The sequence below is a fragment of the Sycon ciliatum genome, chromosome 4 (genome assembly GCF_964019385.1).
Source record: "Sycon ciliatum chromosome 4, ocSycCili1.1, whole genome shotgun sequence".
NCBI classification, from domain to species: domain Eukaryota; kingdom Metazoa; phylum Porifera; class Calcarea; order Leucosolenida; family Sycettidae; genus Sycon; species Sycon ciliatum.
The window spans coordinates 1,677,340-1,692,116 of record NC_088646.1 but is presented as its reverse complement, the minus strand read 5'-3'; the positions used below and the strand labels follow the sequence as shown (position 1 = coordinate 1,692,116).

The 14,777-nt window shown below is 45.1% G+C and overlaps 1 protein-coding gene across 2 annotated transcripts in view; it reads left to right on the top strand.

The window, feature by feature from the left end:
• The window catches only part of LOC135813833 (kynurenine--oxoglutarate transaminase 3-like), a 25,235-nt gene extending 10,957 nt beyond the window's left edge, over positions 1 to 14,278 (top strand). For both annotated transcript variants that reach the window (XM_065326852.1, XM_065326851.1), the window contains 7 exons: positions 1,146 to 1,269; positions 6,782 to 6,858; positions 7,344 to 7,433; positions 8,651 to 8,837; positions 10,490 to 10,557; positions 13,241 to 13,327; positions 13,519 to 14,278. In XM_065326852.1, coding sequence (XP_065182924.1) covers positions 1,146 to 1,269; positions 6,782 to 6,858; positions 7,344 to 7,433; positions 8,651 to 8,837; positions 10,490 to 10,557; positions 13,241 to 13,327; positions 13,519 to 13,578 — 693 coding nt within the window. In that variant the 3' untranslated portion in view covers positions 13,579 to 14,278. The remainder of the gene's footprint in view (positions 1 to 1,145; positions 1,270 to 6,781; positions 6,859 to 7,343; positions 7,434 to 8,650; positions 8,838 to 10,489; positions 10,558 to 13,240; positions 13,328 to 13,518) is intronic.
• Positions 14,279 to 14,777: the final 499 nt, after the last annotated feature.

The window sequence follows — 14,777 nt, the reverse complement described above, 5'->3', positions numbered from 1 at the left end:
CTGCCCTCCTAGACGCCAGAGGTGGCACAACTGTGTACAAGGGGTTTGTCCGCCCTCTGATGGAGTACTGCTCCTTGGTGTGGATGGGCTCCAGTACCTCCCGCCTGGACAAGATGCAGCACAGGGCGCTAAAGATCATCGGCCCGGGAGTTTGGCTTCCCAGCCTGGAGCACCGCAGAATGGTTGCATCCCTGTCGCTCCTCTTCAAGCTAACATATCTTCCCCCGACGAATCCCCTTAAGGCCATTCTACCAGCCCCAGCCGACCCACCCCCTCCGTGCAGACCATCGACCAGGCTGGCTACTAAGATCGCTCAGCGACACCAGAACCAGCTAAAATCCACACTCCCGGCACGCACCCGAAGCAGCCTCCGCAATGGGTTCCCCGGTTGCGCCATTCCAACGTGGAACAGCCTGCCCGGACATGTCTTGCGATCTGCACCGCACCCACAACAGCTGCAGTCCTTCAAGGAAAGATGCCTTAAGTACCTGCTGCGCCTTGACTGGCAGAGAGCAGCTGACGCTCTTTGACTTCCTTAGCTTAAGTTCTGATTGACCCCAATTTCCCTATCCAACCTACATGTATCCTTTATCTTCATCCTTCAGCAGTGGATGTGTAGGCGCTGCACTTCCGTATACATGTCTTGCTCTCGTCTTGTTTTTCTTCTCACTCTCTCTCTCTCTCTCTCTCTCTCTCTCTCTCTCTCTCTCTCTCTCTCTCTCTCTCTCTCTCTCTCTCTCTCTCTCTCTCATGTCTCCTATGTCCTTCTCTATTTTTCTTGACGCGCTTTGTCTGTGCAGACGCCGAGACCACCAAGGTCGGCTGAGCAGCAGGGCCCCGCCACCACTTTCCGCATTCATTCGGGAGCATGTGGACTTAGTAAAAAAAAGAAAAAAGCTATAACCAGGGAGTGGTAAAATACCTTCTCTCTGGCTATAACAGCGGTTGTTTTTCCAGTGTGTGTCGAGTATGAATAATCTGAAATGAGCTTGAGCTTCACTTTGAAGGGCGACGTGTTTCTTGTTGTATTGTTTTGTCCTCTGCTAGCAGTCACGGCGTGTATTTAATGCTCAGTGAACTTTATGCCTGCAAACCTTCATGTTTTATATTAACACAGTTTTGTCCTGCTACCCTTCATTGCCCAGATCTTCTCCCGTTCCGAGCTGGAGCAGATTGCAGCCATGTGTGTGAAGCACGACGTGCTGTGTTTGAGCGACGAAGTGTACGAGTGGCTCGTGTACGACACCAGCCCGCCACACATCAAAATCGGTGAGTCAGCAATGTTGCTGTGCTTGGGAATAGGGTTAGGGTTAGGGTTAGGGATCGTCATAATCTGATGGTGAAAAGTGACAATTGTTCGAAATTTTCTGGGGTTGGCAGAAATTATTTGGGGTTGGCATATCAGAAAAATGTACTGGCAGACCCCTTATATTGAAAATTTCCTAAAAAAAAATTAAAATTACTAGTGGATACGTGAAAAATAAGGTCCCACTTTCCTGCCATAATTTGGCTACTTTCCTGCCGTAGTTTGCTACTTTTCTGCCGTAATATTTTGGCATGCCATAAACTACTTTCCTGCCATAATATTTTGGCATGTCTTTATTTTGCATATGCACACCCATTATGGGGTAGTACTTCAATTATGCAAGTTGTACCGTATAGTGCGCACCTTTGTATAACGCGCACCCCCAATCTTCATTGGGGGTGCGCACTTCAATCTTCATTGAAGTACATGCATTTCATATTCGGAGCATAGTGCGCACCTGCGATTTGGGGCCTAAAATAGCACATCTAAAGTGCGCAATATACTCCGGAAAATACGGTATTGCCAATAAATAGTGACTATTGATATAGTGGAAGAAGATTCATTGGTGTTATTGCTGGAAAAAGGCAATTTAGATGTAATAATGGTTCTTAACCCTTTATTGACGGACTGCACGAGTTTCGATCATATAATTATGATCAAAAGTCTGCAGGCGGTAAAATCTTCGTAACTCCATCGTTTCTTGAGCAAATTCCACAATCGAAGGGTCTACGTGGTAGCGAAAACTCCAAGCTGTCCAATGCAATAATCGCCGAAAAGTTACGATGTCGGACGCCAGAGATATCGCACGCCATATTCTTACCTCGGCAAATTCAAATTTTTGATCGATCATTTCGCCATTTTGGGGGGAAATCCCTTTTCGTGTGCTCTTTGAGCGACTGAGCACATGATAATGACGTAGCCGGCTGAAGTTTGAATCGTCTCAAACAGATTTGAGCGTTCTGCGATGAAGGAGAGTGGAATGGCGTTGATGGGACGAATTTGCTTGCATATCAGGCTTGGAGGCGACTTTGCTGTGTTACCGCGCCTGATTTGTGGCGGCTGGATAATGGAGCTTGGTACCCTGGCGTTGCTCTCGCCAAGAGCTTTCCAATGAGCCCTTGATTGTGAAAATCAAGTTAACCCTTTGTGTACGGACTGTACAACTTTCGATCCCCTGGGATCGAAAGTTTTCAAAATTTCAATCGATCGTAACTCAGTCATTCCTGGGTTATATCCGAAAACAAAAATATGTAGGTCAAAGAGAAAACTCCCAGCTGTCCATTGAAACAATCGCTGAAGCGCTCCGATGTGTGGTTCCAGAGTTACGTAGCTCTAAAGTCGAATCGCGGCAAATGTCGCTCAATAGCCGCTCGCGCAAATTTGAATGAGGGATATCCCCATCATTATGGGCATGGAATGACGTAGAAACACATTCAAAATGGTAAACGGACTCATGGCAGTTTGTAAAATTTGTTTGAAGTAACAGTTAGTTGTTACGAGCAAGGAGAGCGAAATGGCTGATGCAAGACGACTTCTGTCGGAATATTGGCGTTGCAGCTAAGACGCTGGGCTGTAGCGCTGGCGTTTTGGCCTTCGTGGTGGCAAGCGTGGGCTCAATGTGTTCCTCTTGCGACGAGCTTTCCAGGAAGCCCAAGATTGAAAAAATCGTCAAAAGGAGACTTAAGTTATGACCCGGATAATTATAGAATTTGAGGTGAGTCGAGATCAAATTCAGTCTGTGTACAATTTTTCAGTACATAAAGGGTTAAGGACACCAAAGTTATGACATGGAAAAGTTGAAAATTGTACTGACATGTTGTAATCCATCCATAAAGGGTTAATTGCATTGTATTGCATATTTGTGTAAGAAATACTTCACTTCTAGAATATGAAGGAGAGTGGAATGGCGTTGATGGGACGAATTTGCTTGCATATCAGGCTTGGAGGCGACTTTGCTGTGTTACCGCGCCTGATTTGTGGCGGCTGGATAATGGAGCTTGGTACCCTGGCGTTGCTCTCGCCAAGAGCTTTCCAATGAGCCCTTGATTGTGAAAATCAAGTGAAGGACACCAAAGTTATGGCATGGAAAAGTTGAAAATTGTACTGACATTTTGTAATCCGTCCATAAAGGGTTAATTGCATTGTATTGCATATTTGTGTAAGAAATACTTCACTTCTAGAATATATAAATAAGCAAAAGATGTTATCATGACTATTCTAATGATTGTAAAGAAATAAGCATTGTTATTCTCTTCTAATAAAGTGCTAAGAGGTAATATAATCTACCCAACAATGTACAAGTGCTAGTATACTCTAATAAATTAAACAGTTGTGATAATAATATCATCAATTAATGGGTCTTCTTCTTTAAAGTCCTCCATCTATCCACGCATTGCTTGCCCGCCTTGCCATTGACACCCATGCCGAACTCTGACGGCTTCGGTTGTTTCGCCTTGCTCAAGGGCCAACGTTTTCGTATGAAATCGTCCATCTTTTGGCGTGAATGGCTGGCGTGACCTCTGTGACAATTGAGATGACTTGAATTTATCTTGTGAGTTGAGGCGCTGGGGAATAGATAACAAAAAAGACAAAATATACATTTCGATAACTGCAATCTTTCTAATAAACAGAGAAAGTAAGCACCATTACAGCAAAGACAATAAAACATTGATTACATTATAAGTCATACACTTACAGTGGCATATTTGACTTCTTCTTCCACCTTTTCCACCTTTTCCACCTGCTCCACCTGCTCCACCTGCTCCACCTGCTCCTCCTCGCTTGACTGTCCGAATATGTCCTCCACTAGATCATCCTGTAAACATCTAGAAAAACCCAACAGTAGAGAACAATAGTAAGAAACTACTTGATAGGCAATAGTTGTCTTGACAACACATTACAGCAACCAATCCAAGGTATAATTATATCTAATAAACTTACACCTGGTTGGTCATCTTCTTCTTCTTCATCTGTAGAAGTTAATGGTTGCTCATCTCCTTCTTCTTCATCTGTAGAAGTTAAGGTAACGCTAGGGTAGACTTCAGTAGTATAACTTGAGACAAATTTCCTCCTCCTCTGCACATGGTTCCTCCTCTTCTGTATCCTCCTCCTCAGTGCTAGGTAGGACACAACTTGACCTTGCCTACAGGTGCATTAAAAGTAGAAGAATACAAGTAATTCTATTCAATCCATAGGCATAGCATAGGCATAGCATAGGCATAGCATAGGCATAGCATAGGCATAGCATAGGCATAGCATAGGCATAGCATAGGCATAGCATAGGCATAGCATAGGCATAGCATAGGCATAGCATAGGCATAGCATAGGCATAGCATAGGCATAGCATAGGCATAGCATAGGCATAGCATAGGCATAGCATAGGCATAGCATAGGCATAGCATAGGCATAGCATAGGCATAGCATAGGCATAGCATAGGCATAGCATAGGCATAGCATAGGCATAGCATAGGCATAGCATAGGCATAGCATAGGCATAGCATAGGCATAGCATAGGCATAGCATAGGCATAGCATAGGCATAGCATAGGCATAGCATAGGCATAGCATAGGCATAGCATAGGCATAGCATAGGCATAGCATAGGCATAGCATAGGCATAGCATAGGCATAGCACATCATAATGACACTATTTCAATACTTGGAGAATATAATACATTATATATCTACTTACTCTATGGATCTCCGGATTATCACTTTCCTCTTCATCCGAACTGGTTTCAGCTGTCCTGGATTGAACTTGCTTTCCAGCTAACCTTGGGTCAACTGGACGTGACTTAAAAGAACAAAGACCATACAAGAGCAATACTGTTTAGTGCAAGCCCTACAGACTAATGGGTTTTGCTTTCAATTACAGTAGATAAGTATTTAAGCTACAACACTCGTATTCTCACTGGCTTTTTGGGGGGTGGAACGAAATCCTTGTCATCGCTATCCTCCTCATCGTTGTCTAGACTCAATCTTGCCTTGCGCATGTTGCTGAAAGCACGTTTGCGCGTTTCGTGAGCACCAATTGATCTGTAAAACAAACATAAATAAACATTTAAATAACCGACGAGGAGACAACAGTCGTATGAGTCGTATGAGTGTCGTATGAGTGTCGTATGAGTGCACAATTGATATTTTTCATTGCTATTATTATGCAGGCAGGCATAGTGGGATGGTCTAAGACCATGATTGAGAAACAGAGAAACAGAGGGTACCAGGTTCAAGTCCTGCTTGGAAGCAGAAGGATTTTTTCCAGCCGTGCTGCGACCCACAGTTAATTGGGAACTCGTGGCCTGGCACGAGGGAAACATGGATGCAGTGAATGGGATTTCGGTCTTTGACCACTTTGTGGTGGGTCTGATCTACTCACCTCCCACCGTTTAGGAGCTTGATCCAAGAGGGTGGTGGCGTTCCTGCGGATGCGGAAAACTGGGCCTTTGGCCGAGTCTCACGCGAACCGTGAAATTTTTTTTTTTTTTTTTTTTTTTTTTTTTATAAATAAACATACACATCAATAGTCATACTCAATCTGCAGACGGAACTGTTTCCTCCTTTATGGACTCAGCTGCGTAGCACAGAGAAGAGGAGGCCGAACTTGGTACAACATGCTGGTACAACATCAGTTAAAACGCTACAAATCCTGTCTTGTTCAGTGTGGCCTTTGTAGGCTTTGATTTCGATGAAACATGTTTACCTCATTAAAAAGGGTTACACTCAAACCAGTTTTACGTTGACATGCACATCTCAATGTGCTCTACTACTGAGGCCATGTCGGTGACGTCATAATAATAATAATAATGATGATGTCATCTGCATTACAAGCACTGGCTTGCACCTCAATACAAAGCCCATTATACTATTAGTATTGAGTGTCAAGCCAGTGCTTGGGGTGCCATTCCACACAACACATCTCCAATGAGGATGTAACATGCATAACCTGTACTGGCTATGAGTGAACTATGCATAGCAGCACGAGTTGAGACATGCAAATGTAACCTCATGGCTGTGGTTCTTGTTTGATTTTTGTGCCGGAAGTAGGCGTCAACATCATTAGATGTAGTATTTGACATTGTCCGTTGTAGATTTGTAGGACAGTGAGTGTTGTACGCCTCAGTCATCAGGAACTATTACTTTTGAAGTTCATGAACTGAAGAATGGCACTGAGTTGTGTTACCATGGTAGAGGAGCTGCGGGGGAAATTTCCACTTCAGGTGCCGACCATGCCTGCAGTGGTGTGAGTGATGGTGTAGTGATGTTTACCAGTGTTGTCTGATGTGTATGCTGTGTGCGTGTGTGTGTGTGTGTGTGTGTGTGTGTGTGTGTCTGTTAGCGTCTGTGCCTGTGTTTGTGTGTGTGTCACTGTGTGTGTGTGTGTGTGTGTCTGTGTGTTTGTGTGTGTATGCTGTGTGTGTGTGTTTGTTTGTTTTCATCGCTCTATCACCGCCACCATTGCTCCTAATATCGATGCTTAGCCACTCTGCCGGGCATGAGAGAGCGCACTCTCACTGTTGGAAGTGCTGGCAAGACGTTCAGTGCAACTGGATGGAAGGTATGTGTGTGTATTTGTGTGTGTGTGTGTGTGTGTGTGTGTGTGTGTGTGTGTGTGTGTGTGTGTGTGTGTGTGTGTGTGTGTGTGTGTGTGTGTGTGTGTGTGTGTGTGTGTGCATCTGCGTGTGCGTGGTACGCATCATTACTGTTATGGATATTGCCACCGCTTCTTTACTCAGTATTCCCACCAAGCTTGGCCTCACTGTTAGCTTTGGCAAGTGAAGTGCATGGCCATCATTGCTACAGTGCTCCTCCTTTGACCGGCTGCTTAATGTTGGTGGAGGGGACACGGAGATTGTGCAAGAGTTCACTTGCCTCGGTAGCTGCTGCTACTGATGGGCAGTTGTCGGGTGACGTCTCTGCACGGTTTGCTAAAGCTTGCCCGCAGCCCCGCGTGCAGGCACATGTGTTCTCCAAAAACTCTGCACCGTGCACCTCAGCGTCATTCTTTGGTTTTGTTGCTGATGTGTTGTGTGTTGTGTGCAGACCGGGTGGACAGTGGGCCCACCCGAGCTCATCCGGTGTCTTGCCTCAGTCCATGGACAGTCGATGTACACATGTCCTAGTCCTCTCCAGGTCAGTAATGAACAGTAATGAACAGTAATGAACAGTAATGACTGAGTGATGAGCACTACACGTAGGCAGCCTGCGGTCATGTGGCAATCTTCATGGACAGGCAACTTTGCGAATAACGACCCGCGCTCGGGCACGGGACAAAGTGTTGTTCTTCACGAGGTTGAAAGTATGCAGTCTAGGTCTGAAGACGGTGTCGTTATTCGCGAGTTGTTGTTATACTCTAGGTTGTAATTGGCAAGGTTGACAGTAGCCAACTTGACTGTGTATCACTTGACTGTGTATCACACACCTATCATCATGTGACATTGGCTACACAAACGTTTGCTGCTCGTGTTTGTGCATCGCATACCATGTGCAACGATTAGTTACAATTTCTTTTCTTTGAGAATCTCTGAAAGATTGGTTAACTCCACTACTCTGCACCATGGCTCTTCGCTGACCTTCTCCACTTGCACAACACCAGCATGGTGGAGAAACTCCGAGAATGTCAGAGCTTGCCAAAAATATGGACACTCTGTCTGTGATAGTAAAGTGCAATGCAGAATGGAAAATCTTAAGACGAAATTTGATTGTCACCACTAGAGCCCTATGATATGTATCAGGGCACTGTTGTTGTTGTTGTTGTTGTTGTTGTTGTTGTTGTTGTTGTTGTTGTTGTTGTTGTTGTTGTTGTTGTTGTTGTTGTTGTTGTTGTTGTTGTTGTTGTTGTTGTTGTTGTTGTTGTTGTTGTTGTTGTTGTTGTTGTTGTTGTTGTTGTTGTTGTTGTTGTTGTTGTTGTTTGAGTTGTTGTTGTTGTTTCAAATCTTTATTCTCACGATAGTCAGTGGCCAATAAGAGATGAGTTGTTGTTGTTGTTGTTGTTGTTGTTGTTGTTGTTGTTGTTGTTGTTGTTGTTGTTGTTGTTGTTGTTGTTGTTGTTGTTGTTGTTGTTGTTGTTGTTGTTGTTGTTGTCGTCGTCGTCGTCGCCGTCGCCGTCGGTGGTGTTTGTGTTTGTGTTGTTGTTGTTGTTGTTGTTGTTGTTGTTGTTGTTGTTGTTGTTGTTGTTGTTGTTGTTGTTGTTGTTGTTGTTGTTGTTGTTGTTGTTGTTGTTGTTGTTGTTGCTGCTGCTGCTGCTGCTGCTGCTGCTGCTGCTGCTGCTGCTGCTGCTGCTGCTGCTGCTGCTGCTGCTGCTGCTATTGGTGTTGTTGTGGGTGTTGCTGTTGTCTTGGCAAATGCAGGAAGCTGTTGCAGAGGGTCTTGAGTTGGAGATGTCACGACTTGGCACTCCAGAATGCTACCTCACCTCCCTGGCGGCCGAGCTCAAGCCTAAGCGTGACTGGTTGTCTAAAGAGCTGGCAGAAATCGGACTAACACCAATCATACCCGAGGGAGGCTACTTCTTACTGGTCGATGCCGAACCCCTAGGTAGGTTGCTGCTCTGTGTATGTGTCTTTACCTGTGTCTGTCTTTCTGCCTACCTGTCTGTCTGCCTGTCTGTCTGTTTGTTTGTCTCTCTCTTTTCCTGTCTCTTTGCCTGTCTCTCTGTCTTCCTGCCTGTTTGTGTGTGTGTGTGTGTGTGTGTGTTTGTGTGTTTGTCTGTCTGTCTGCCTTTCTATCTGCATCTGTCTGTTTGTGTGTATGCCCACCTGTCTGTTTTTGTGAAGAGTGAAGACAACACACAGATCTGAGAAGTTTCAAATGGTCTTTGTAATTGTACGTTTAACAATTAACACCACTCCAACAGCGGCGCGGTGCTTGCTTACACGGGCACCACACGTTGAGACTGACATGAAAGACAGGCGGAATGGGACAGTTGCCTTGATGGGATACTCACGTGACACTTACCTGGTGACATCTGGGAGAACATGTGATGGCACTCTGCCGAGAGATAGAACAGGGTGTAAAGAGTGCAATGGGAGTTTGGTGTTGTTTCCTATTTATTTCCGGTGCCTCTCCGTGCTGGTTGGGTTTGATCTGCTGCCTCCGTATGCCGTTTGGTCTCGTATCTGTCCACTCTGTGCTTGATGCATGCTCGGTGTATCGGTAGGTGTGCAGGTGAAGTGACCGGGTACTGTGATGGGACAAGTGTGCCCGCCTGCAGGAGTGACGCTGCGCTCCACTGACAGAACAAAATCTAAGCATGACGCTGTAGTCGCCAGGTATCGTTTCATGAATCACTCGTCGTCGTCGTGCCCACCATTACGAATGAAATGAAGTGGAAAGAAAAGTTCGAAAACTCAACTCAACGCTAAGACACAAAGCATACTCCGAAGCCATAATACAGGTGGAATCCTGATAATTCGAATATGGCTTAATTCGAACATACCGCTTAATTGGAAGTTTTTCCAGGACCGATTTCTATCAATACGAGTCCCGCATAAAAATTTCTGATAATTCGAACCTCGAACTGGATATGTCCGGTTAATTCGAAGTCCCACAGATTCCACTTACATAGAAAATGTGTGGGATTTGTGCTGATAGTTCAAAGTTAGCAAAGTGTAATTCGAAGTTCACTGTACACTGTACTGGTCAGTTCAGTTTGCATGAGCAGGCTGTGCTGGTCAGTTCAGTATCCGTGAAATCTGTGTCTAAGGTCCATAGCGCGACTCTGCGTGACCATGGGAGCATTTTGACATACATATTGTATTGTGGGTTCATGTTTGGATAATTAGAATGTCCGGATAATTAGAAGTTTTTTCCTGGCATTTTGAGGTTCGAATTATCAGGATTCCACCTGTACAACAGAACATGAACCATTCCAGAACTGCAGGGCGTGACAGCAAGGAGAGAGGAAAACATGAACACAGCAATTGAACATGGCCATACATACTTTTTAATGAAATCAAGTAGCAAGCATTTGGCTGGCTGTCGATTAGAAGTACGAGTACCGACCGGCTTTGCCAGTGTGTGAAGTGTTTGGAAGTTTGACACTTTTCAAGTTTCCGTTTGCTTTGACTTTGAAGCTTGGTCCTCGGTTTGGTCTCAGTGCGTTCATTAAATCAACAATGCTCTAGGGTTGTGGGTACTTTGACAAGGGACTGGACAGAGGTGTGTGGATTGTGTGCTTTATGTTCCAGGTTTGAATCTACCGGAAGACGGCCGTCCGGAAGATTGCCGCTTTGTGTATTGGCTGGCAGAAGAAAAGGTACGCATCAAGCACGCAATGTCACTGATATGCATGCATATGTGTGTGTGCATACGCATGCATGCACACACGCACACACACACACACACACACACACACACACACACACACACACACACACACACACACACACACACACACACACACACACACACACACACACACAATGCTGGTGTTGCCTGGAGCACTCCGCATCTTTTGATCCAGCAGTGTACATGCTGTTCAGTCAGTGGCTGAACTCCACACTAGGCCCAGACAGATTCTGCTCCGCTCGCCTCGATATTTTGCCGCAAAATGTTGCTGCGAAATCTTCGATATTTTGCCGAGCCTGGCACAAGAAACTCGATATTTTGCTCCATTTTGCTCCGGAAAACGTGTAATTTATCCACTTCCCGTACAATCCTGTACAACGTTTCATAAAAATCGCAGGATCGGTTTCTCAACACGGGTTTCCTCGCACGTGTCCCTGAGTTCTTCCAAAATCATGTCGATCCACAGTGAATCCCAGTGATATTTCGGTGACATGATCTCGTCCTGGGCAGTGTATCCCGCTGAACGGGTGAGAAACAAGGAAATCTAAGTAGCAGGCATCGATTTTACCCAGCATCTCGATATTTTGCTCCGATTTTGCCGGCAATTTCCGGTCTTTCAATTCTTCGATATTTTGCCGAAAGAATTGCCGGCAGGATCTGTCTGGGCCTACTCCACACATCACTTTGATCAGTGTGTTTGCATGTTACCATGGTCACTGTCACTCTACTGAATCAGAATGTAGCAAGAAGGACAACGACCCATCGCACCCTCCACGAGTAGATACAGCGTGAGGACACAGCCTGTTGAGGCAGGGGAGTAGTGTAGTAAGAAGGAGCCACGAGTGTGTGTGATCCCCGGTAGCCCAATCGGTAGGGCACTGTCCCGGAAAGACAGGGGTGCTGGGTTCGAATCCCGCTCTTGGATCCTTCTTTTGCACCATGAATAGTACTGTTATGGTTGCCTTGGTAACTGCTTCCTGGTATAGGGCTTGAAAGTGATGACGTCAAAAACGGCCAGGGAGTAGTAATTTGACATCAGATTTCTATTTTGGATCCACTAAGGTGTGACTTTGCTATTGCCTCAGTATGTGGGTGCATAGCAACCCACTCATGTCGTATACATGTGTGACTTTTACTTCGCCACCAGTTGTCACCCCGCCCCCAGTAGCCAAATCAGTCAGTTTCACTGGCTACATCACCTTGCTGTGAGTAAGACCGCTTGAAATGTGCTTGGATCCATACAAAAACTGGATCCAAGTGGACCCAGTTTTTGAATTTTTGAAATTTTGAAATTGTTGCTATGCTGTGACGTAGCACTTTCAAGCCCTATTCGGGATATTGCTGTTATTATATGAGTGGTCCGTCACCATTGTTTGTTCTCAGGGCATTGCTGTTATTATATGAGTGGTCCGTCACCATTGTTTGTTCTCAGGGCATTGCTGTTATTATATGAGTGGTCCGTCACCATTGTTTGTTCTCAGGGCATTGCTGTTATTATATGAGTGGTCTGTTACCATTGTTTGTTCTCAGGGCATTGCTGTTATTATATGAGTGGTCCGTCACCATTGTTTGTTCTCAGGGCATTGCTGTTATTAGGGGTCGTCGCAAAAGTTTTCTGTCGTCCCTGAAACGAACATCGTTCATTTCGTACTTGGACCCCCTCCCCTCCCTCTGAAACGAACACAGCTTGCTATGCTGGACGACGAAAATCGCATGCATGTACATGTCATATGCACAGTGTCGGTCGACTTGCGATTTTGGCTCGCACCCCCTCCCCCCCAAACGAATCATGTTCGTTTCAGGGACGACAAAAAACTTTTGCGACGACCCCTTATATGAGTGGTCCGTCACCATTGTTTGTGCTCAGGGCATTGCTGTTATTATATGAGTGGTCCGTCACCATTGTTTGTGCTCAGGGCATTGCTGTTATTATATGAGTGGTCCGTCACCATTGTTTGTTCTCAGGGCATTGCTGTTATTATATGAGTGGTCCGTCACCATTGTTTGTTCTCAGGGCATTGCTGTTATTATATGAGTGGTCCGTCACCATTGTTTGTGCTCAGGGCATTGCTGTTATTATATGAGTGGTCCGTCACCATTGTTTGTTCTCAGGGCATTGCTGTTATTATATGAGTGGTCCGTCACCATTGTTTGTTCTCAGGGCATTGCTGTTATTATATGAGTGGTCCATCACCATTGTTTGTTCTCAGGGCATTGCTGTTATTATATGAGTGGTCCGTCACCATTGTTTGTGCTCAGGGCATTGCTGTTATTATATGAGTGGTCCGTCACCATTGTTTGTTCTCAGGGCATTGCTGTTATTATATGAGTGGTCCGTCACCACTCTTTGTTCTCAGGGCATTGCTGTTATTATATGAGTGGTCCGTCACCATTGTTTGTTCTCAGGGCATTGCTGTTATTATATGAGTGGTCCGTCACCATTGTTTGTGCTCAGGGCATTGCTGTTATTATATGAGTGGTCCGTCACCATTGTTTGTTCTCAGGGCATTGCTGTTATTATATGAGTGGTCCGTCACCATTGTTTGTTCTCAGGGCATTGCTGTTATTATATGAGTGGTCCGTCACCATTGTTTGTTCTCAGGGCATTGCTGTCATTATATGAGTGGCCCGTCACCATTGTTTGTTCTCAGGGCATTGCTGTCATTCCAACCTCGCCGTTCTACACAAAGGAACACGAACACTACGCCAAGAAAGTCGTGCGCTTCTGCTTCTGCAAGGTATAGCTGACCCCTTTATCTTGTCTGGTGTTGTGTCACTAGTGGGTACTTTCGTATCGTTGGAAGTTGAAGCCGGTAATGACTAATGAGGCATGCAATCTATCAGTGTACATGCCCATAGCTATGTGTATGTCAACAACAGAGCTAGAGGAATCATGTGTTGTGTTGTGTACCGGTATGTGCATCTACAGGAGGACTCTACCTTGGAGAAAGGTGCAGAAAAGCTAAGGCGGTGGAAAGCATCACTGTAAGATGGCAGGTGATGTACACAGCCCCCCCCCCCCTCCATCATGTACTCTGTTGACAACATACTCCAAATTCTAATCATAGCAACGAAATACGAATTCCGACTCCCAAAAGCTATTCATAACGTTTCACTCTTCATACAATCAAATCATTTTTCTGTAGCATTTCACATGTAGCCTCCATTGATCACATTGGATCTGTCAACCTGTTCTACAATACTGAATCTTCATTTGAGTTTAGGACTTCACAATCATAGGAGTAGAGTCATCTCTGATAGGCAAGGTTTCTCCGATTCACAGAGCCTAAGTCTAGTGTGTCGGGTCATCGTCAAGGCAACACACAACACTGTCATTGGCCTGTAGGGCCTGGGTGATGTTTTTTTCACTGAATCATATTAATTTTCTCCTCAAGATGTGACTGTATCTTGTTTTTATTCTCCTATTTCTCGTATTCTAGTTTTAGCCAGGATTGTCTGGGTGTACGTATAGTTCGAAACAGATTTGTCACAATTCTAATTTCCTATAGCAGGAGCATTTTTGAGTACCGCATTTGGTGACTCACTTCCTCTGTCCATTAAATACTGCCTTAGTAGTGGCAGTCTTGCACAATGTGTTCAAGTGCCTTGTGTATGTTTGCTGCCTATGATGCCGTATAAAGTGTTTTGGAATACTTTGCTTGTACCGGTATACAAGTATCGGCAATGAACCGTTATGGTGCCATGTGTGCTTAGAAGATCTGGCTATCACCAGTCGCTGGAGTGCCATTAGGGAGGTTTCGCTCTACGGAATTCCGTATGAAAATAACGTAGGAACTGCATGGAATTTTCATACGTAAAAATCAGAGCTGTTGGGTTTCGCTCTATGTGATTTCTCCACGACAGCTTACATGTATGTAGTTGAGAGCCAGGGGTTGGATTTCACCTCGTAGCACCATGCTACTGTTCATAACACCCGATCAGGGCTGATGATCCCATTCTTCTTCGAAGCTTCTCTTCTGAACTCTATCTGTTCAAGTAAGTAGATCTACCCCTCTGCTGTATTAGTGCTGGATGGATAACGGTGAGGTGCTCGCTACAAACAGCTTTGCCCAGGCTATGCGTATGCACCATCATGTACCATCTTTCTGAGGCTCCGTTGTTCTCACTTTCAGTTGTGGCAGTTAGGCTTGTGTCTCTCGCTGTCTCACTGCAATCAGCACCTGTCTG